General features: G+C 42.3%; 1 protein-coding gene across 2 annotated transcripts in view; it reads left to right on the top strand.

The window, feature by feature from the left end:
* Positions 1-1,216: 1,216 nt before the first annotated feature.
* slc37a1 (solute carrier family 37 member 1) overlaps positions 1,217-24,235 on the top strand; it is an 85,678-nt gene continuing 62,659 nt past the window's right edge. For both annotated transcript variants that reach the window (XR_007263268.1, XM_048603172.1), the window contains exons 1-7: positions 1,217-1,411; positions 13,726-13,807; positions 18,068-18,197; positions 20,280-20,358; positions 22,961-23,096; positions 23,709-23,785; positions 23,907-24,073. Coding sequence is in view for 1 of the 2 variants with exons in the window: in XM_048603172.1 (XP_048459129.1) it covers positions 1,356-1,411; positions 13,726-13,807; positions 18,068-18,197; positions 20,280-20,358; positions 22,961-23,096; positions 23,709-23,785; positions 23,907-24,073 (727 nt within the window). In the remaining variant the exon portion in view is untranslated. The remainder of the gene's footprint in view (positions 1,412-13,725; positions 13,808-18,067; positions 18,198-20,279; positions 20,359-22,960; positions 23,097-23,708; positions 23,786-23,906; positions 24,074-24,235) is intronic.

The following is a 24,235-nucleotide window of genomic DNA, read 5'->3' as shown; positions in this document are numbered from 1 at the left end:
TGCTGCTTGGCCTGCTGTGTTCATCCAGCCCTGCACCTTGTTGTCTCACACTCTAATGTAGCCTCATTGCGTTTTCCACATCATCTTTTGCTGTTATTTTTGGCAACTTTCAGGAGTCTGCATTGTGAAGATGATGAATTTCTTCTTAGCTCTAACTGTTTTGTCTCTGCAACGTGATCAGAGTTATTTATTCTTTTATGGATTGTGCTTGCTACTGGTAATGCCAGTATTTGTTGCCCTGCCCTTGAACTGAGTGATTTGCTGGGCCATTTCAGGGGGCAGTTAAGATCAACCACATTGCTGTGGCTCTAGAGTCAAATATCGCAGACCAGGAGAGGTGATAGTTTCGTGGTATTATTGCTGCACTCTTAACCAGAGACCCAGACAGTGTCATGCCAACCTGGGTTTGAATCCCATTGTGGCAGATGGTAGAATTTAAATTCAACAAATACCTGAAATTAGAAGTCTAATGATGCTCATGAAACCAATGTTGATTTAAAATCCCATCTGGTTCATCGTCCTTCAGGGAGGGAATTCTGTTAGGCTTACCTGGTTTGGCTGACAGGTAATTCAGGACCCACAGCAATGTGATTGAATTTTCACCACCCTCTGTGCAATTAGAGATGGGTGAAAAAAAACCCTGGCCAAGCCAATGATTTCCTTATTCTGTAACTAAATTTTAAGAAAGTCAATATCAGATTTCCTTTTCTAAAGGATATCAGTGAACCAGATGGGTTTTATGACAATCACCAATGGTTTTATGGTTGCCATAACTGTGATTAACCTTCAGATTTATTTCTGAATTGAGTTTACTGTGGTGGGCTGTAAACCCATATTCCCAGAGTGTTAGCCTGGGTCTGTGGATTGCCAGACTGTCCCTTGATTTGACTGTTGAGATTACCCATTCTCAGATGTGATATTATTTAATTGCTTTGGTCAAGAGAGCAGTCTATTTTGCCTGTCTAATGTTGTTGCCTTGGGTAAATAAATGGTTAAAGAACGTACATGACGGGACTCAGCATGAGTGGTTACTCCCAGTGTGTTCATGGGAAGGTGATGAGCTCTGTTCTGGTTATGGTGAAATTGTAACTCAGGATATGTTGATTGCAAACGAATCTCCATTGTTAATTATGTAAATTATCAGTTTCAGTCAGCCTTCTAAATGATCTGACCTATAATAAAATGTAATTATCTTTCTTCTTAAAGAGTATTCACAGCGAAGAGGACGGGGGAAGATGTGATGAGTGTTGCCATCAAGCTGGGGCTTTATGCAAACAGTTAGAAATATCTTCTTTACTGCCAGCAAAGTGACGGTGACGGTTTGAGTTTTTGGTGTTAAGAGTGGGAACAAATCAATGGCACCCCTTCCCCTTGGCATTCGCTTCATAACTTCATTTACACGAGATCAGTGGTAAGTTTAGCTATATGATGCTCTCTTGTAATCACTTCTGTTACATAATGTGGTAATTTAATTGAAGCTTGTCTAGTTTTGAGTCCTGTGTGATGTCTGTGCAGTATACAATGTTCTTTCTACCCCTGTTGTGACTATAAAAGCTATAAAATGCTTTCTGTCATCGACAGGAATCAATTGGCATGCCTAGAATTAACAATGAGGAATTGTTGAGTGGCAGAATTGGCTTTCATGTGTAATTTGGTGCAGTTCGGAATTGAAACCAGATTTGCTTGAACAATCTTGCCTTTAAATTCTGTCCTAATATTTTGTCTCTTATCCCTATGATGGTTAATATCACTTCTGAACAGTACAACTTTTACTGTGTTCTATCAAGTAATCTCTGAAAATGTCTTTTGTGGAGTGCAGGCCAAGAAGCGGATCGTGTTATCATATGTAATGAAGGGGCTAAAGGAGAGGAGGCAATAAATACAACAACTATCATGAGAGAGAAGTACTACAGAAACTAATGAGGCTAAAGGCTGATAAGTTCCCTGGACCTGACGGTTGTATCCTAAGGTGTAAAAGGAAGTAGCTACAGTGATTGTGGATGCTGTGACCTAGTGGTATTATTCTGAACTATTAATCCTGAGACCCAGATTAGTTGTGGGGCTCTGGGTTTGAATCCTGTCATGGCAGATGCTGGCATTTGAATTAACAAAAAACACAGTCTAGAATTAAGAGTCTAATGATGACAATGAATCCATTGCATCTGGTTTTTGCCCGATGGCAAAAGCCCGTCTGGTTCACTAAGGTCCTTTAGGAAAGGAAGCTGCCATCCTTACCTGGTCTGGCCTACATGTGACTCCAGACCCACGACAATGTGGTTGACTCTTAACTGACCGATGGGCAATAAATGCTGGCCCAGCCAGCGACTCCCTCATCCTGTGAATGAATTTTTTTTAAAAGCAGTAATTTTCCAAGACGCCTTTGCTGGAAAAGTCCCAGATCTAAAACTCAGAAAAACAAGATACTACAGATGCAGATCTGAAACAAACATTGAAAATGCTGGAGAAACTCGACAGGTCTGACAGCATCTGTGGTGAGAGAAACAGAGTTAACGTTTTGAATTCAGTATAACTTGTTCAAAACGCCTGAACTATGATGTAAATGTAGGCAAATGGCCTATCCCCCCTACTTCTGCCCATGTCTCACGGTATTCTGATCAGTTTGTTCCAAGACTCCTGTTTCTTGTGGATACAAGTGGAAGCTGTAGCCTAGAGTTCCTGCTTCGCCATCGTCAGCACATTGCACATAGAAAGTGCCAGCATGCTAGCTTGGAAGAGGAACTGTATATTGGGTTTAATCCTGTTAATGTCAGTTCAAACGGTAAACATTTCTGCAGATAGATTTAATCAGTTCATACATCAGATAATGCACAAAAAACATGAGGACATGCAGCAGTATTAAATGCTACAATAATCATTCTTGATAAAAAGGAAGGTGCATTCTGAGGCCAGGCACTTTTTGTATCAAGGGTTCATTTTGCAGCAAGTATTTAAATCTGGTCTGATGTCAGGTGAAGTAAATTGGGAAGAAGAGGAGGGGATTGGACCAATTTGAGCCCAGGCCTTGGGTGTAGCTATAGAAATTGTTCAAGGTCAGGTTGGAGAAATAGGTTGGGCAAAAAGGATCCTGAATTTTTTAAGTAGAAGTATAGAGTTCAAAATTAAGAGTATGGCAATGGACCTGTGTAAAATACTGCTTTGGCCCAAATGTGTCTAATTCTGAGCACTACCCTTCAGGAAGGATTGAAAGGCATTAAAGAGAGTTCAGAAAATATTAATGAGAATGGCACAAGGATGAAGAACTTCACTTACGTGATTGGAGAAATTATGGCAGTTTCCCTTTTTGAGAAGAGAAAGTTGAGAGGACGCTTGATCAAGGTGTTCAAATTCATGAGAGTACTGGCCAGAGTAGATGAGGCGAAACTGTTCCCATTGATGCAAAGTTCAAGAACCGGAGGGCGTGGATTCTAGGAAATTGGAAAAAAAGTGAGAAGGGACATGAGCATTTCTTTCATGCAATAAGTGGTTAGAATCTGGAAGATAACATGTGAGAGTAGTGGAGGTTATTTGTGGAAGACTAGATCAAGTATTAGAAGGGAGGCTATCAAGGTCTTGGAAATGTTGAACATATCTCCTTTAATAGATGTGAGAAGTGGAAGATTTGGCTAACCAGGCATGGATTGATATGAGTTCTGTTTTGGCAACATTCAGGAATAGGCTTAGTCTATGGCAGGGAGTGTTTAACAACAAAGACTGCCACAAGTCAACAACAGTCCTAGTGTAAGGAGCAGTTGTCATTTGCCCACTGCCACACAGGAAGACCTGGACTATGTATCAGTGACATGTAAGAGGGTGAAAGAAATTCCACGAGCAATATCTCCACAAAATCCTCCAAATTTAATGGGAGAACCATGAAACAATATTAGTGTCCTTGAAGCCAGCTCCACAAGCATTCAGACAAAACTCCCATTAAAATCAGCGACCACAGTCTGAACACAGTGTCTAGATAGCTGCAAAGAGTCTCACTCTCCAAGTCCTGTTTTCTCAACTTGCAAATGGCCAGTATCCCAGGGAGGATAAATTAAATGCAGCAGAGAAACTCTGTCACTCTGCTTGATGCATGTCAGCAGTGACATCATTAATGGGAAGTGCTTACTATCAGGCAATCAAAATGGGGACAATTTGTCCATACCAACATATGAATCAGGTGCAGGAGTAGGCCACTCAGCCCTTTGAGCTTGCTCTGCCATTCAGTAAGATCAAGACTGATCTGATTGTAACCGCAAATTCACATTTCTGCCTACTTCTAATAAACTTTCACCCCATTGAATCATAGAATCATATAGTACAGAAAAGACCTTCAGCCCATGGTCTGCACTGACACATGGGAAAGATCTGACCTTCAACCTAATTCCATTTACTTGGCCCATAATTTTGAATGTTATGACGTGCCATTTGCTCATCCAGGTACTTTTTAAAAGATGTGAGGCAATTCACCTTCACCACCCTCTGGGTGAAAAAGATTTTCCTCGTGTTCCCCTGAAACCTCCTGCCCCTGACCTTGAACCAGTGTCCCCTTATGACTGATCCTTCAATTAAGGGGAACAGCTGCTCCTTAACCATTCTGCCCATGACCCTCATAATCTTGTACATCTCAATTAGATTACCCCTCAGTCTTCTCTGGTTCAATGAAAACACCCAAGCCCATCCAACCTTTCCTCATAGCTTGCACTTTCTATCCCAGGCAGCATCCTGATGAATCTCCTCTGGACCCCCTCCAGTGCAATAACTGCACACAGGACTCTAGCTGGGATCTCACCAAAGTTCTGTACAGCTCCAGCATGACTTCCTGCTTTTGTAATCTATGCCTTGATCGATAAAGGCAAGTGTCCCATGTGCCCTTTTCACCACCCGACTAACATGCCCATCCACCTTCAGAGATCAGTGGACAAACACTCCAAGGTCCCTTTGTTCCACAGAACTTCTTAGTTCCATGCCGTTCATTGAATGCTTCCTTGTCAAATGAGTTCTTCCAAAGTGTATCACTTCACATTTTTCAGAGTCAAATTCCATCTGCCCCTTATCTACCCATTTGACCATCCCATTTATCTCTTCTTGTAGCCCAAGACACTCGACCTCACTGCTAACCATCCAACTGATTCATTTTGGATGGTTGAATCTGAATGCAGAATACAGGGTTAATGGCAGGATTCTCAGCAGTGTGAAGGAACAGCGGGATCTTGGGGTCCACGTCCATAGATCCCTCAGAGTTGCTCCCCAAGTTGATAGGGTTGTAAAGAAAGCATCTGGTGTGTTGGCTTTCATTGGCAGGGGAATTGAGTTTAAGAGCTGTGAGGTTATTCTGCAGCTCTATAAAACTTTGGTTAGACCACACTTGGAATATTGTGTTCAGCTCTGGTCATCTCATTATAGGAAAGATATGGAAGCTTTAGAGAGGGTGCAGAGGAGATTTACCAGGGTGCTGCCTGGACTGGAGGGCAGGTCTTATGAGGAAAGGTTGAGGGAGCTAGGGCTTTTTTCATTGGAGCGAAGAAGGATGAGAGGTGACTTGATAGAGGTTTACAAGATGATGAGAGGCATAGATAGAGTGGATAGCCAAGAGACTTTTTCCCAGGGCGGAAATGACTATTACGAGGGAGCATAATTTTAAGGTGATTGGAGGAAGGTAAAAGGGAAATGTCAGAGGTTAGTTCTTCACACAGACAGTGGTGGGCGTGTGGAATGCGCTGCCAGCAGTGGTAGTGGAGTCAGATACTTTAGAGACTCTTGGATAGGCACGTGGAGGACAGTAAAACGTAGGGTATGCAGGGTAAATTAATCTTAGTAGGTCGGCACAACATTGGGGCCAAAGGGCCTGTGCTGTGCTGTTCTATGTAGTCTTTGTGTCATCCACAAACTTACTAATCCAACCCTCACAGAGTCATCTGTCATTCTATGTAAATGACATTAAGTAGGGAACCCAGGATATGTCCCAGTGGTATGCCACTGGACACTGGCTTCCAGCCACTAAAGCAGCCTTCTGCCATCACCCTCTGTCTTCTACAACTGAGCCAATTTTGAATCCACTATATCTAATTACCATGTATCCCATGTGCATTTGCTGCCTTAAGCCTTGACCTCCCTCCAGCAAAGCCATGCTGACTATCCCCAATAAAGCCTTGCCTCTCCAAGTGGAGGTAGATGCTCTTCAGCGTTTCCCTACCACTTATGTGAGACTTACTGCTCTGTAGTTCTCTGGCTTATCTCTTCAACCTTCTTAAATATTGGAACCATATCAGCTGTTCTCTAGTCCTCTGGCATCTCCCCTGTGGCCAGAAAGAAATTCAAAAATTGGGTCAGTACTTCTCCAATCTCCTCCCTTGCCTAAAATCATGACATATCAAGAAGGCAGCCTGCGACACAATTCATCCAGACCTGGAGATTTGTCCAATTTTAAGCCTGCCAACATTTCTAATACTTGGAGACAATCCGAAACGTTGACTTTCCTGCTCTTCTGATGCTGTCTGACCTGCTGTGCTTTTCCAGCCTCTCAATTACAGACAACATTTCTAATACCATGTCCGTCCCTATATCAATTTGCTCAAGCACCTCACGGTTTCTTCTCCATGTTCCATACTTGCATCCTCATTCTCTTAGATTAAGACGGATGTGAAGTATTGGTTCAACACTTTACCAGTGTCCTCTGGCTGCACCCACAGGTTACCCCCTTGATCCCTAATCTTTCCCTGGTTATCCTTTTCCCATTGATCTACTTATAAAAGGATTTTCCCTACTTTTACCAGCCAGAGCTTTCTCACATCCCTCTTTGCTTTCCTAATTGCCTTCTTAGTCTCTACCCTGCATTTTCTGTACTCCACTCATGCCACCGCTGATGTGCTCCTCTGCTAAAAGCCTCTTTTCCCTTTTCATTGTATCCTGAATATCAATGGTCATTCATGGTTCTCTGGGTCTGTTACTCCTTCCTGTCACCCTTGAGGGAACATATCAGGCTTGTACCCTCGCCATTTCCTTTTCAACGTCCTCTACGATGGCCACATACATATATATACTCGTTTCCATGCACTTGGACAAAGAAGGCCACTAATTCGACTGGGACGACGTAACCATCCTAGGACAAGCCAACCAATGACACACGGGAATTCCGAGAGGCGTGGTACTCAACCCGGAACTCCATCAACAAACATGTGGAAATAAACCCCATACACCAACCACTACGAAGCAGAACCGGAAATAAGGCCAACAACCACATCAAACTGGACCACACAAATAACAAGCGGGACAACCCCAATGTGATTGCCCCTCTTTTTAATTCCTAAACGCAACCCACAAAGCTTCATTTGATGACTCCTGCAACATATCATCTCTCCTTGGTGCAGTAACTGACTCCTTAACTAATAATTAGGACTGAGTTGGGGAAGAACTTCTTCATCTAAACCTGTAGAATTCCCTGCCCAGTGAAGCAGTTGAGGCTAACTCATTGAATGTTCTTAAGGCAAAGATAGATTTTGAACAGTAAAGGAATTAAGGCTTATGGTAAGTGGGCAGGTAAGTGAAGCTGAGTCCATGAAAAGATTAGCTACAATCTGATTGAATGGCTGAGCAGGCCTGATGGTGTCAGATGGCCTCGTCCTGCTCTTATTTCTTATGTTGTTATGCAATGCCCCCTGCTCTTTTACCACCTCACCTGAAGATTCTGTATCCCAAAATGTTGAGTTGCTAATCCTTCCCGTCCCTCAATCATATCTCTGTGATGGCTACTATTATCACACTTCCATGTGTCAATCATTGTCCTTAACTCATCTCTCTTACCTGTGGTACTCCTGGTTTTAAAGACCTTGCGTTAAAGTAAGACCTTGCCTTACTCCCTTGAGTGTTAACACAGCTGCATACCCTCTGTCTTGATTGTTTTACTGCATAATTCTGTGCCCTTATTCTGCAAACAAGAAGCTCTGCTTTGACATGAAGCTATCCACTTTATTCTTGAAAATATCCTGGCCTCTGCTTGCATCCCCTTTTCAGGAAGAGAGTTCCAGAGACACTTGATCCTCCGAGAAAGACCATGTCCCTCATCTGTGTAAATGGGTGACCCCTGATTTTTAAAAAAAGATGACCCCTCATTTTAGATTCTCCCATAAGAGGATATGTTATCTCCACATAGAGTCATAAAGTCGTACAGCACAGAGACAGACCCCTTGGTCCAACTCATCTGCACCAACCAATCTGACCTAGTCCCATTTGCCAGCAGTTGAGCCATATCCCTCTAAACCCTCCCTATTCATGTACCCATCCAGATGCCTTTTAAATGTTGTAATTGTTCCCACCTCCACCAGCACCTTTGGCAGCTCATTCTACGTAAGTTCCACCCTCTGCATGAAAAAGTTGTCCCTTAGGTCCCTTTTATCTTTCCCCTCTCACCTTAAGCCTATGCCCTCTAGTTTTGGACTCCCCTACCCTGGGGAAAAGACCTTGACAATTCACCTTATCCATGCCCCTCATGATTTTATAAATCTCTATTAGGTCACTATTCAGCCTCCGATGCTCCATGGAAAAAGCCCCATCTGTTTCAGACTCTCCCTATAGCTCAAACTCTCCAATCCCAGCAACATCCTTGTAAATCTTTTTTAAATTCTTTCAAGTTTAACTACATCTTTCCTATAGCAGCTGCAACATGATGTCAGAACTCTTATGCTCAATGTATTGACCAATAAAGTCAAGTGCACCAAATGCCTTCTTCGCTACCCTGTCTACCTGTGACTCCACTTTCAAGAAACTATCCATGTGCACCTCTGGGTCTCTTTGTTTGGCAACACTCCCCAGAGACCTACCGTGACTGTATAAATCCTGCACTGGTTTGCCTTACACCCAGTGAAGACCCCTCAGGATCTTGTATGTTTCCATCGATTCACTGCTTGCTCTTCCAACTCTAGTGAATACAGACCTAACCTGTTCATCCTTTCTTCTGAAGGCAACCTTTTCATTCCAGGTGTTAGGCTGGTAACCCTACTCTGAACTCCTTCCTTACGTAGGCGTTCTGAAGAAGGGTCACTGGATCTGAGATGTTATCTCTAGTTTCTCTCCACAGATGCTGCCTGACCTACTGAGTTTCTCCAGCAATTTCTGTTTCAGTACAAACATGGCTGATCTCATCTTGGCCTCAGCTCCACTTTCTTGGCCACACTCCATAATGCTTCAACCCATTACTAATTAAAAATCAGCTCATCTCCTTATTAAATTTACTCAATGTCCCAGCATCCAGTGTACTCTGGGGTACTGAATTCCACAGATCTGTGACCTCATCTCTGTCTTAAATCTGCTCCCCTTATCCTAATACTGTGACTGTTTATTCTAGACTGCCCCTCGAGGATAAACATCCACTCAATGTTTACCAGTCAGTCCCCTTTAGCATCTTATACGCCTCATTTGATCACGCCTCATTCTTCTAAACTCCTCAAGGTGCGGGCTTAAACTGCTCAGCATCTCTTTGTAAGACCAAAATTGTATACAGTGCTCCAAGTGCAGACTCACTAATGCCTTTTACAGTGGCAGCAGCACCTCCCTACTTTTATACCCTGTTCCTTGAGGAATGAATGCCAAAATTCCATTTGCCTTCCTTATTACCTGCTGAACCTGCATACTAGTTTTCAGAGATTCATGCTCAAGGACACCCAGATCTTTCTGCATGGATACATTCTGACATTTCTCTCCATTTTAGATAATAAGTTGCATTTCTATTCCTCTGAACAAGATGGATAGCCGCAAGTTTATACACGTTAAACTTCATCTGCCAGATTTTGGCACTTTAACCTAACCTATCCACATCCAATTGTAAATTTCTTATTTCTTCATTGCAACTTGTGTTCCCACCTATTTTACTGTAGTCTTCAAACTTTTCTAGAGTACTTTCTATCCCTAACCAAATTGTTAATATTGACCGTAAATAGTTGAAACTTGAGGACCAAACCCTGTGATGCCCCACTAGTTATGTCTTGCCAACCAGGAAAAGACCCATTTATCCCAAATCTTTGCCTTTCTGTTATTTAGCCAGTCCTCTATCCAAGCCAATAAATTACACCAAATCCCATGTGAGCTTACATTGTGTATTAGCCTTTTGTGTAACATCTTATTAAATGCCTTTTGGAAATCCAGATACACACTATCTATAGGATCCCCTTTTCAACCTTGCTTGTTACACCTTCATAGAACTGCAGCAAATTAGTCAAACATGGTTTAACCTTTATAAGACCATGCTGACTCTGATGGATTGCATTTTAACTTTCAAAATGTCTTGTTATTACTTCCTTAATGATGGATTCTAACAGTTTCCTAACGACACGTTAAATTAACTGTTTTATAGTTTCCTACTTTCTGTCTTCCTCTCTTCGAATACAGGTGTTATATTAGCATTTTTCCAATCCACTGGAACCTTTTGCACATCCAGGGAATTTTGGAATTTTATCACTTTGGGTCCAATAACTCTGCTTCCACTTCCTTTAAGACCATAGCCAATCCATGCCAAAGTGCTCCCGATACACTTTGATGTGAGACTTTATCACTTCCCTTCCGGAAATCCAAGTTTCCCTTTATCCACTGTACGAGTTCCTTCCTCAAGAACTCCAGTAGATTGGCCAAACCTGATATTCCTTTCACAAAACCCTGTTGACTCTGCCCAATTACCTTGAACTTATCCAAGTGCTAACTTATCCAACAGCCATGACATGTTAAACTAACTGGCTTTAATTTCCCTTACTAAATAAAAGAACACCAACTAGCCACCAAGAGACACGACCAATTCTCACTTGTCTCACTACGCGTGGACAACGAGGGACATGAATTCGACTGGGACAACACATCCATAATTGCACAAGCCAAACAGAGACACGCCAGGGAATTCCTGGAGGCCTGGTATTCCAACCGGAACTCCATCAACAAACACGTTGAATTAGACCCCGTGTACAAACTACTGAGAAACCAAAACCAGAAGTAATACCAACCAATCCAGCAAACCGAGGCATATAGATAACAAGCGGGATAAAACATCAATGCTTCACCAGAGGCGCACTGATGATGTTACCTAGCAGGGTGACAAGATGTTTGCAACCAAACCACCAGCTAGGCGAGCATGTCTACAACCTCGTCTACAACCTCATCCACAACTTGAGCTACAAATCTTCTCAAACTTTAAAAGTGTTATAGTTTCTAACTTTGAATTTAATGGAATCATAGCCAAGTCAAAAAAATTTTGGAAAATAAGAACCAATACATGAACTATTTCACTGGCTGTGGTTGAAGTCCATCAGGATCCAGGCACATTGGCAGCCCATGGCTCCATCAGTTTACTCAGTCCCACTTCTCTAGTTGTGATTTTCCTGAGTTCAAACCTTCTTTCCATTTCTTGATTTATCACTGTTCTGAGATGTTATTTGTATCCTCTGTGGTTAAGACTGATGCAAATTATTTGTTTAATTCATCTGCCATCTCTTTTTATTTTTCATTATTAATTATACAGATTCGTTTTCTTTACAACTGATGCTCACTTTTATTTTTAAAAATATTTATAGAAACACTGACCACTGTATCTGTTTTTATGTTTTTGGCTACTTTCTCTCACATGCTAATTTTTGACTCATTTTTTTGTTATGAATATTTTTGCTGCTTTCAATGTCCTGGTCAATTTTTTGACCTGCCACCTGTCTTTGCACAATTATGTGCCTTTTCGTTTAGTTTAGTTCTATCTTTTAACATTTCCAGTTAGCCACCGATGGTGGGTCTGCCCCTTGGAATTTTTCTTGTTCATTGGAATGTATATATTGTGTATTCTAGAATATCTCCATAACCTATGCCACAATTTACATTCTGTATTATGCTTTGAGCCCTAAAACTGTGACAAAGAAGAAAAGGAAGCAAGTCCTGCACTCCAGACCCCACTACTTGGACAACCTGCCCCATTTGCCCAAAGATTTATGGGTCAAGATTCAACCAGTTCAGTTACCTGAGTACACAGGTCAGAAATTCTTGATCCTGGGGAGATGTTATTTCCTAATTGAGGGACAGTTTTTGATGATGTTGAAGGTGGCTTGAAAACTGGGGTTCTATCAGGAATTGAATAATAACCTGAAATGAAAAACATTGCATGGCTGTGGGGGAATGGCATGACCACATTAAGCCAATGGTGTACTAGTACTGTAACCATACTGAGACTCTGGATTTTAAAATAAACTGTTAGCGGACCTGGGCTCGGACAGTAGGTTAAATAGTGGGCTTTCATCTGGTTTTAGAAATGACATGTCTGTGGCTGGCTGGAAGCAGGCCAGCTGAAATGGGTTTGTCCAGTTTTATCCATTCCCAGTAGGAATGAACCAACAGCAAAGGCGTTTCTAAAACGGCAGGAATTGTCAATCATACCCACAGAGTGTGGGTGTCCATTTCTGTAGCTGGTACATGATATATTTTTGGGATTGTTGAGGGATTGTTACTCTAGCTAATTGTTTTATCTGACCCAGAAATGCTGAATACTGACATTGTGTCCTTGAGAAGGGACAAGCTCCATTTTGCACTACTAACATCCCTCATCTTGAATTCAAATTGAAAATGTCAGCATATCTTTCCTTGCTAAGTTGCTTGAGTCGATGTCACTTGATTGGATGACCATGTGAATCCCATAGTCACTTTCTGGAATATATGGCTAGAGTGTCTGATTGACATAAGAGTTTCTGTAAATAAAGCGCAAGTTCTGCTGCATAGCTATATCTTCACACATCTCCTTCCCTGATCTGACACACAACTGGGTTGGAATGTAAGTTGTGAGGAGGCTATTTGGAGGCTTCATGGTGACTTGGGAAGGCTGAGTGAATGTGTCAGAATGTGGGAGATGGAATATAATTTGAAAAGTGTGAAGGTATCCAATTTGGCAGCAAGAGTGCAGAAAGGCAGACTGTTTCTTAAACAGTGAGCGATTGGGAAGTGTTAGTGTCCGAAGGGACCCTGGTGCCATGTCCATGCATCACTAAGAGCTAGCATACAGGTGCAGCGATCAATCAGGAAGGCAAATAGTCTCCTGGCCTTCATTGCAAGACAATTTAAGTACTGGAGTAAAGATATTGTGATGCAGTTCTATGGAGCCTTGGTGAGAGTGTACCTGGAGTGTTGAGACCAGTTTTGTTATCCTTATCTAAAGGTTGATAGATTCGCCAGAATGGGAGTGCAATGGAAATTCATTAGATTAGTCTCTGGAATGGTGGGCTTGTCCAATGAGAAGTTGAGAAATTAGGGAAGAGTGCAGGTGGGCATGCCAGAAGCAGCAGTAGGTATACCTGAAAGTGAGGTGTCAACCCAATGAAGCTGCAAGACAGGATTACTTGCTTGCTAAACAACATAAGCAGCAAGTGATAGAGAGCTAAGCAATGCCACGCCATCAGATCAGATCTAAGTTCTACAGTCCTGCATATCCAGTCGTGAATGATGGTGAATAATCAAAGTTTTAGATTTTGACTGTTATGCTCCTGTGAAACACCTTGGGCCATTTTGCTGCATTAACATAGTTGTACAAGAGTAATTTTTTGTGCCCTATATGGGTGTGTGATGTAGATATCTACACAGAGGTGTAATGCTGAGGCATGTTATTGCCTCTTATTGAGATGATCAGGAATAAATGCTGCATCACTGATACTACACATACTGACTGCTGTCTAAAGGAAGGGGGGGGATGTTTGGAACAATTGGTACCAACTCTAGAGCTTTGTTTTTCAGCTACAGAACGTTTACACTGATTCTGACCTTCTTGCTGTACGCGGCTTATCATCTCTCTCGGAAACCAATCAGCATTGTCAAGGTGAGGACCTCTTTAATTTTGGAGCATGATAAAAACTGGATCAGTTTCTTCTAAAAATGTTGCAGAATGGGACCACCGGTCTGTAAACGGTGGTTGGTTGGTTCACTGAGCTGGTCCGTTAGTTCGGAGACGTTTCATTACCCTGGTGGGTAACATCTTCAGTGCAGCCTCCAATGAAGCGCTGTTTTCTTTTCCCATCTGGTACTTAAACTCTGGGGTACGTTGGATTTGATTACCTTATTTCTGGTTTTCCTTCACAGTGGTGTGTGTATATATAGGGTGTAGTTCTATGTGTTTGTTGGTAGCCTTCCTGGTGGAGAACCAGGCCTCTTGGAATTCCCGTGCTCATCTCTGTTTGGCCTATCTTAGGATCCTGGTGTTGCCCCAATCGAATAGTTCTCCTTATCCATGTGAATGGAGATGAGTGACTATGGTCGTGTCTTTTTGTTGCTGGTTGGTGTTCATGTACTCTTGTAGCCAATTTTCTTCCTATCTGTCCATTGTAATGTTTGTCGCAGGCTTTGCATGGAATTTTGTATTTTACATTGGTTCTCAAAAGCATGGACCTTCTGCAAATCCAACCCAAATTATGGACCTGATACATGGACGACACTTTCGTCGTCATCAAATGGACCAAACTAGTGGAGACACACCAACTAATAAACAACACTCTCCGGCATCAAATTCACCAGTGAAGAGGAAAAGAACAAACAGCTCCCATTCCTGGACGTCATAGTAGAACGCCAGGACAACAGGGAATGCCTGACAAAGGTACACAGAAAAGCCCCACACACTGACCAAGTACTGAATTTCAACAGCAACCATCCTAACACCCACAAACGAAGTTGCATGAAAACATTATTTAAACAAGCAACAACAACCCGACTGTAGCAACCCGGAACTAAGCCAGAAAGAAGAAGAGTACCCTCCACCAAGTATTTAAGGGCAACGGATACCCGAACAACTGGATCCGATGACGCCTATCACACGAACAACAATAGGAAGATACAATACGCCCTGACACACTCCTCGTGCTACCATACATCAAGAACATATCTGAACTGACCACAAGACTCCTACAACCATTGGGCATCAGAGTAGCACACAAACCCACTACAACCCTACGCCAACTGCTAACTCGAACCAAAGACCCCTTACTCACTGTGGACAGAATTAACGTAATATGCAAAATTCCATGCAAGGACTGCAACAAACATTACATTGGCCAGACAGGAAGAAAATTGGCTACAAGAGTACATGAACACCAACCAGCAACAAAAAGACACGACCAATAGTCACTCATCTCCATTCACATGGATAAGGAGAACTACCAGTTCGATTGGGGCAACACCAGGATCCTAAGACAGGCCAAACAGAGATGAGCATGGGAATTCCAAGAGGCCTGCTTCTCCACCAGGAAGGCCACCAAGAAACACACAGAACTACACCCAAATATACACCACTGCGAAGGAAAACTGGAAATGAGGTAATCAAACCCAATGTACCCCAGAGTTCAAATACCAGGCGGGAAAACACAACAGCGCTTCACCGGAGGCTGCACTGAAGATGTTACCCAGCAGGTCTTGTCATGTCATGTTTATTAATATCATTCTAGTATCCTTGAAGAATCCTGAGACTGAGCACTGCATTGTAACTTTATTTCCTTTTATGTTTATGCATTCATATCAATCTTGTCCCTAACAAGCTAAGACCACAGACCCGAACACAAACTGAAAATGTTGATTTTTTTTTTACCTTGAGGACGAGAAATACTCACCGATGCGAATCTCCAATCCAAAGACTTATTGAGGCAAAAGCAACCAAAGATCTCTTTCCTTCCTCTTCATGGGCTTGGTCAACTGTTTGTTTGTTCCTTCAACAACCAAGGTTCGTTCATCCATCCATCCAGACCTTTGAGATGGCCAGCTTTTCAGGACAAGCTAAAGCTTAGGAATGCCCACTCTTGGTGAAATGGAAAGAATTCCAGTCGGGGAGCTGGTCAAGAAAGAAAAGTAACAGAAAATGCAGAAGCAAAACTTCTTTGAAGTACGAGAACAAAATCATAGAGATGCTGGAAATCTGAAATAAAAACAGAAATTCCTGGAAGTACAGAGCAGGTCAGGCAGTGTCTGTCAAGACAGAATCAGAGATAATATGTCAAGCTGATGTTAGTCTTTCGTCAAAACTGAATGTCTCAGCTGGATGATGCATTAGCACTGGTTCCCTCCACTGCCTGACCTGCTGAGCACATTGATCGACGCATCATCTCCTGCACATCACCACTTCTGAGCAAAACTAACTGGTCCAAAAAGCTAGATGTGGCACACCCATGTTACTTGCTGCTTATGCTGTTAGTGTTATGCAAGTGATAGACAGGGCTAAACAAATCCACGACCAACAGATCATCTCAAAGTCCTTCCATATCAGTTATGAATAGTAGTGAACAATTAAACAACTCACTGGAGGAGGAGGCTCCACAAATATCCCCATCCTCAACGATGGAAGAGCCCAGCACATCAGTGCAAAAGCTAAGGCTGAAGCATTCGCAGCAATCTTCAGCCAGAAGTGCCAAGTGGATGATCCATCTCGGCCTTTTCCAGTAGTCCCCAGCATCACAGATACCAGTCTTCAGCCAATTCGATTCACTCCATGTGGTATCAGGAAATGGTTGGAGATCCAGTATACTGCAAAGGCTATGGATTCTGACAACATTGTGCTCCAGAACTTGTCAGTCCCCTTGCCAACCTCTTCCAGTACAGTTACAATACTGACATCTACCAGACAATGTGGAAAATTGCCCAGGTACGTCCTGTACACACAAAGCAGGACAAATCCAACCCGGCCAGTTGCAGCTCCTTTGGTCTAGTCTCAATCATCAGTAAAGTAATTGAAGGTGTCATCAACAGTGCTATCAAGCAGCACCTGCTCAGTGACACCCAGTTTGGGTTACGCCAGGGTCACTCAGCTCCTGACCTCTTTGCAGCCTTGGTTCAAACATGGACAGAAGAGCTGAATTCCAGAGGTGAAGTGAGAGTAACAACCCTTAATATCAATTCCACATTTGACTGAGTGTGTGGCATAAAGGAGTCCTAGCAAAGCTGGAATTGATGGGTATGATTTTGTCAGGGGGCAAACATTGTACTGGTTGTAGTCATGCTTGGCAAATAGGAAGATAGTCGTGGTTGTTGACGTCAGTCATCTCAGCTCCAGGACATCTCTGCAAGAGTTCTTTAGGGTAGTGTCCTAGGCCCAACCATCTTCAGCTGCCTCATCAATGACCTTTCCTCCATCATCAGGTCAAGAATGGGGATGTTTGCAGTGTGCAGATTGTGCAATATTCAGGACCATTCGCAATTCCTCGGATACTAGAGCAGTCCATGTCCAAATGTGACAAGATCTGGATAATATCCAGGCTTGGGCTGACACGTGGCAAGTAACATTCACGCCATAGAAGTGCCAGGCAGTAACCATCTCCAAAAAGGGAGAATGTTACCATTGATCAAACCTAAGCTGGACTCGCCATATTAATACTGTGGCTACAAGAGCAAGCCAGAAGCTAGGAATAATGCAGTGAGTTACTCACCAACTGACTCCCCAAAGCCTGTCCACCATCAGCAAGGCACAAGTCAGGGGTGTGATAGAACACTCCCCACTTACTTGGATAGCTGCAGCTCCAATATCACTCAAAGCTTGACACCATCCAGGACAAATTAGCCCACTTGATTCACACCACATCCACAAGCATGCATTCACTCCCTCCCCCACCAGAGTCGCAACAAGGTATATAAAATGCACTGCAACAATTCATCAAGGCTCCTTTGACAGCACTTTTCAAACATGTAACCTCTAGCACCCCTTTGGACAGGGGTAACAGATGAATGGCGTCATCACTATCTGCAAGTTCCCCTCTGGAGCATAGCTTATTCTATCTTGGAGCCATATAGCTCATCACCCATTGATATTTATAACGTAAAACATCGGTCTTGATTTGGTTTAACCATTAGCCGACTTTGTATCAATTTTCCGCACCCAGTCTCCGATCTTCCCAATTGCTAGTTGTAATTCTTTCTCTTATTTACACAGCATAAGCACCAGCCAGAGGAGCTCAGGAAGATTTAACAGTTGGCTGCTATGGAGCCAGAAATGGTTGTGTCTGGCAGTAGAAATGATTGAATTGCCCTCTGTACCTCATGCACTGTGCACTTGTATTAATCCATAGTGCAGTGAGCGCTGGCTCTGATCTCATGTGTTTCTTCACAGAGTGCCTTGCATATGAATTGTTCATTGGCAAATGAAGTTGAACTGTACAGCTACAAAGAGCATTTAATTCAGGCTAAACTACTTAAAAAAGCCTTTTCCAATGACACGTGGTGCAGCTGGGAGCCCTTTGGTGAGTGATTAGACTGGGAGTATCTTGTGAAATAATATGACCTATGTTCCTAATGCAAGTGTGTGGAAGAGCAGAGGGACCCATAGACAGGTTCACAGTACATTAAAGTCCAAGATAATCACGGCTTATGTATTTTATTTATTCTGCTGTCAGTAATGGTGCTGCAAGAGTATTAGAGTTTATACTTGGGAAGAATTTGAGGATTTCAAGAGGGATACTGGCTGCTGTGAAGAAATATAAACAAAGTAGGACTTCACTTTTTCTGAAGAGCTATGCAGTGATGACAGAAGTAACACAATTGGGAAAGGATGAGATAGAGAGGTAGAAACAACTTGTTCTTAGGAATTAAGTGGTATAAAGCAAGGGGCCCGAGAGACAAAATTAAAGAGATTTAGTACAGAGTGCAGGAGAAATTCTTCATACAGTTAGTCTGTGGAATTTACCTCAAATCTCAGATGTCTTTTTAGTATTCATTCATGGGATGTGGTATCGCTGGCTGGGCCAGCATTTATTGCCAATCCTTAATTTGGAGTCAAGAGTCAACAGCGTTGCTGTGGGTCTAGAGTCATGTGTAGGCCAGACTAGGTAAGGATGGCAGATTTCCCTCCCTAAAGGACAGTTGTGACCCAGATGGGTTTTCGCAACAATTGATGATGGCAGCGATAGTCACCATCAAACGAGCATTTTATTCTAGACTTTTTTTTTTTTTTTTTTCTGTTGGATTTAAATTTCACTGCCATGGTGGGATTTGAACCCGATTCCTCAGGACATTAACCTGGAGTTCTGGATTACTAGTCCACTCTACCACTACACCATCAACTCCACTTCACTTTTGTCAGAAACTGCAGAATAGATTGCCAATAACCAAAAATAGTCAATCACTTTTTAAATGGGTTTTTTGTTTATTTATTCATTTTTGTGGGATGTGGGCATCGCTGGCTGGCCAGCATTTCTTGCCCATCCCTAGTTGCCCTTGAGAAGGTGGTGATGAGCTGCCGCCTTGAACCGCTGCAGTCCACCTGCTGACGGTTAACCCACAATGCCATTAGGGAGGGAATTCCAGTTGAAGCTGTGACCAGGGGAGTGTCAAAAAGATCACTGTTGGAATCTCAACTATTTACAATTTATAGAATAATACAATAGCAATTTATTGTCACTCGTATTTTTACGGAAATATACAGTGAAAAGTGTTCAAGTTGCAATACTCCAGAGCCTGCACCAATTAAAATGGTTTCACAGCACTCCAGAGGTGGGGGCCAATTTATGTCAATGACATGGTGCAAAGGCCAAAGGAATGATTGCTAAATTTGCTGATGACACTAAGACAGTTAAGAATGTAAATTAGAAACCACAGAAATGATACAGAGCAGGTGGTGGCCATTCAATCCATCATGTCCATGCTAATACAAAGACACCCAAAAGCCCTTTCTAATCCCACCTTCCTGCACACCGCCCATAGCCCGGCAGCTTATAGCACCTAAGGTGCAGATCCAAGTACTTTTTACAAGAGTTAGGATCTCTGCCCCCACCACCAACTCAGGCAGCAAATTTCAGACATCCACCACCCTCTGTGTTTCAAAAAAAGTGTTTTCTCACGTCCTCTCTAATCCTTCTGCCACTTTGCTTGAATCTATGACCATGGTTTTTGAAATAAAAGTAACTGCTGATTATTCACTGGAGCAGAGTTCTTGCATTCTCTTCATGTAAAACGATAACTTGATCTTCAAGGCAAAATCTCATGATGGGGAATCGCTAGAAAAAGATCAAGTCTTTTAGATGTAATTTTCAAACAGAAATATTCCCTGATGCAGTGTGGGTTTCAATGAATTTGATGGTCGAACATACTTGCCATTGTTGTTGTTTTACTGGGTGTACCAGGAAGTTGGTAAATAGCTGTGGGGAGTGGTATCACTCACAGCTGGCATGAAGTTGGCAGCTGGTTGACTGGCTGACCTCTTGACTAAGGTACTTCGGGAGAATGAAGCAAGTTTTTTTTTAAACTTTGCAAAGTTATTTTATTGATTTTTATTTTTCCTTTGTTTGAATTTCAATTGTTGTATCTGTTGTTAAAATGGACTGTAGATAAAAGTAACTATAAGCAGCTGCTGGGAGCACTGGACTACTCGTTCCTGTGTGCATACGCTGTTGGAATGTATGTCAGGTAAGAACTTAAGAATCCTTTTCACAGAAGTGAATCAGACACAACAATTCTGAAATTGCACGTTTAACATTGAGAATATTGCCGTTATATAACAGCAGTAGTTTCCCTTTGCAATGGAGAAACCTTTTTCACACGAGTGGTCCAGGCCAGGAATGCACTGCCTGACAGCTGCCAAGTTCAATCAAAGCTGTCAATTGGGGTTGGAAATTATCTGAAAATTTATATATAAAAAGAGCAGGTCTATGAGGCAAAAACATTACAGTGGGCCAAGGTGATGTGCATTTATTCTGAACCAAGACGGTGGAATGGCAAACCAAATGCTAATCTTTACCCAATGCAAGAATTATTCACAGAATATAACATTACAACTTTCTCCCTATTCCCTAGCTAAGTATTTCAGAAATCTTTCTTTATCTTCTTTTAATAAAACATTAACTGAGAGAGTTGCACTGTAACAAAAAGAAACTCAAACTTGAATTCAGGTGTCATTATATATGCTCAATGTAGGAAGGATCCTGTGGTGCAAGAGTAGTACCCCTATCTCTGGACCAGAGGGTCAATTTCCAAATTCCACCCCCAGGATATGATGGTCATGGAACATATCCAAGCTTTAATTAAAAATATATGTGCTTAATATGCACAACCAATCAGGGCACTTCAACTGTGTATCCTTGTCCTGATGATCAGCATGAACAGGTGTGAGGTGAATGGCTTCCTTCTGTATTGGGCCATTCTATGACTCCACATTGGGTTCTCAATGTCTGCAGTGGCCTATTCCAAAACCTTCCAAAACCTTCCAAAAAGCCAGACAGCGAAGGGTAGATCTGGAACCCATCTTCACACGCTTGTAGAAATCAGTGCGCTCCCCCCCCCACCCCGTACTGGCCTCCACCTGGACCGATGCACCCCCTTGTGCTGGTCTTCCACCCTTTTGTGTAAAAGCATTTTTCCTCACATCCCCTGTAATCCTTCTGCCACTTAGCTTGTGACCCTGGGTTTTTGCACCATCCGTGAAGGGAAATAGGCTTCTTCTGTCTACTCTATCTCTACCCCTCAATATTGTATACCTCAATCATGTTGCCCCTCAGCCTACTCTGTTCTAAGGAAAAGAACCCCAACCTCTCCAATCTGCCCTTGTAACTACAATTCTCCAGCCCTGGCAAGATTTCACATTTTAGCACCTCCCACTGGTTTACCACTGATGTATTCTTTAGCAGTCCTGTCCAGCTGACCTCAGCCAAAGCACTTCAGTTTTGGAAAATTACACGTGCGCACACTCATATCCTTTTAGAACTTTTCTTCCTGATTTATCTCTGTCCTTTCCCAAACTAATACCAGCTCTAGCCGAATTGTAGTTACTATCCTGGCACGGTCACACACTCACTTCACCCATTTGTCTATCTTCATTTCTCAAAACTAAATCTAGAATTGCATCTCCACTCATTGGGCTTGTCACATATCATTTTCAAAAAAGGTTTCTGGACACGCTATATGAATTTTTCACCCTCAGGGCCCTTTATATTATTTATAACCCAGATGCTATTGGAATATTTAAAGTCTCCTGCTGTTCTTGCCCTCTTATTCCTACAGGTAAAAGCGTGTCTACATGTGTGTTCTTCTATCTCCCTGTCATTATTTGGAGCTCTAGTGGTGTCACTGTCCCCCTTTTTTTTTCCTAAGCTTAACCCATTAGTTTACTTTGGACCAAAAACAAAGTTGCTGGAAAAGCTCAGCAGGTCTGGCAGCATCTGTGGAGGAGAAAACAGAGTTAACGTTTCGGGTCCGGTGACCTGCTGAGCTTTTCCAACAACTTTGTTTTTGTTCCTGATTTACAGCATCCGCAGTTCTTTTGATTTTTAGTTTACTTTGGACGCTTTTTAATCCTCTTTTTTTTTTCATTTTCTTTCCGAGTCGCTGACTACATCACTAACTAATGTGTATCACCTGTTACCTGATCTAAATCTTACCTGTCTAAGCTGACACTTTGGTTCCCATCCCCATGCCATTCTCGTATAAAGCTTCACCAATGGCGATAGCAATGTTGTTAATCCTGTGTATCATCAGAAGATAATCAATATAGAAGAGATGTATGAGCCATTATTTTAAATTTGAGATCATTTGAAAATGAAGATCAGGCAGTTCTTCATACACTAATCACTGCTCAGCACTGAACCCAGTGTGGATGAGGTGAAACACCGAAGTTGTAGAAGAACTAAGTGCTGGGGGCTTCTGGTTATGATCTGGGGAATCATGTATTAAACATTGAACATTTTATTGTGATAAAGATAATTTTCACTCTGGACAAACAAACGCTTCTCCAGTTACTAATTTCCTGTCACGTGTTGGAACCTGTTCCCCCTTGTCATGTACTTAAAATTTACTTGAAAATAATATTCCTAACATATTGGTTTATCCTGATATAATAATGCCGTGTGTGGTTTGGCTGCAATGTTTCTGTTGTTGGACTCATGGTGTGAAGCACTCTGTCATTTCTGAGAGATGAGATAAAGGGCTTTATAAATTTCAGGTTACAATATCTTCACATTTGCTCCAGTTCCTGTCTGTCTCGGATCCAAATGACAGTTGTTTTCTTTTGTGGCAGTGGTATAATTGGAGAACGTTTATCTATTCGATTGTACCTAACTTTTGGGATGTTGAGCAGTGGTTTATTCACTGCACTATTTGGTCTCGGATACTTCTACAACATCCACAATTTACAGTACTATATCCTTATTCAGGTGAGTAAACAGTTCTTTCTGTCCAGTCAAAACGAAGTGTTATGTGAAAGCAGCATATTAGGGTAAGCAACTGCAGGATCTATTGTTTGTGGAGGATTGCGGTCAGGGACAGAAATCACAGGCCTTCATGCGGCTTCTGGTCGCGAACTGAACCGAGCACAGTTTTCCCATCTCACTTTCCTACCCCCTCTCCCTTTTTTGCCCTCAGTTCCCCCTCCACTCGCTCACGCACTCGCGTTCATGCTCTTGCTTTCACTCTTTGTTTTGGGCATCGCTTTCTCTCCAAGCAGTTCACTGCAGGTTGCTGGCTTTTTGCCAGCGCTCTCCATCTCAAAACATGACTGGGAACGAAAAGGAAATGAAAACCCACAAGATATCTCATTAAATGTGACATGAATGTTATTTGTAGCAGCGCTGGGTGGGAATTGTAACTGATGATTTTAAATATTAAATGTCACAGGACTATGTTTTTCGATCAGAGATTTTGCCAGCCCAGATGACAATGCTGAGCACAGTCCTGCCATGCATTCTCTATCTAACTGAGTACAAGACACAATAATGAATCATAGGCATTGATGTTAATGAAAGTCTTGGATTTATTTGACTATCTAGGTTGCTAACGGTTTCGTGCAGACCACTGGCTGGCCCAGTGTTGTGACCTGTATTGGAAACTTCTTTGGTAAAGGAAAGTAAGTAGGCAATGGAGCATTTCAGAATAATTTTTGTGTTTTTGTTTTGTTTTGTTTGAGCTTTTTTTTTATTTTGAGGCTTTAAGCTGGTCTAATATGCCTACTGCCTCTCTTGTGACAGGAGAGGCCTGATCATGGGCATTTGGAATTCTCACACCTCCGTGGGGAACATCCTGGGCTCTTTGATAGCTGGCTACTGGGTGTCCAGCTGTTGGGGAATGTCCTTCGTGGTGCCAGGCATCATTGTTGCTCTGATGGGAGTAGTTTGTTTCCTATTCCTAATTGAACGTGAGTATGTCAAAAACTGTAGGAGTTTAACATAATCATAAGTTTAAAGAATTCTACCAATAGCTGGTCAGATCTGGTTGTAATAACTGGCCCCCACCTCTGGAGTGCTGTGAAACTGTTTTAATTGATAGAGATGCTGGAGTATGGCGACTTCAACGCTTT

The sequence above is a fragment of the Rhincodon typus genome, chromosome 11 (assembly GCF_021869965.1).
Source record: "Rhincodon typus isolate 14 chromosome 11, sRhiTyp1.1, whole genome shotgun sequence".
NCBI classification, from domain to species: Eukaryota; Metazoa; Chordata; class Chondrichthyes; order Orectolobiformes; family Rhincodontidae; genus Rhincodon; species Rhincodon typus.
This window is presented reverse-complemented; position numbering and strand designations above follow the sequence as displayed.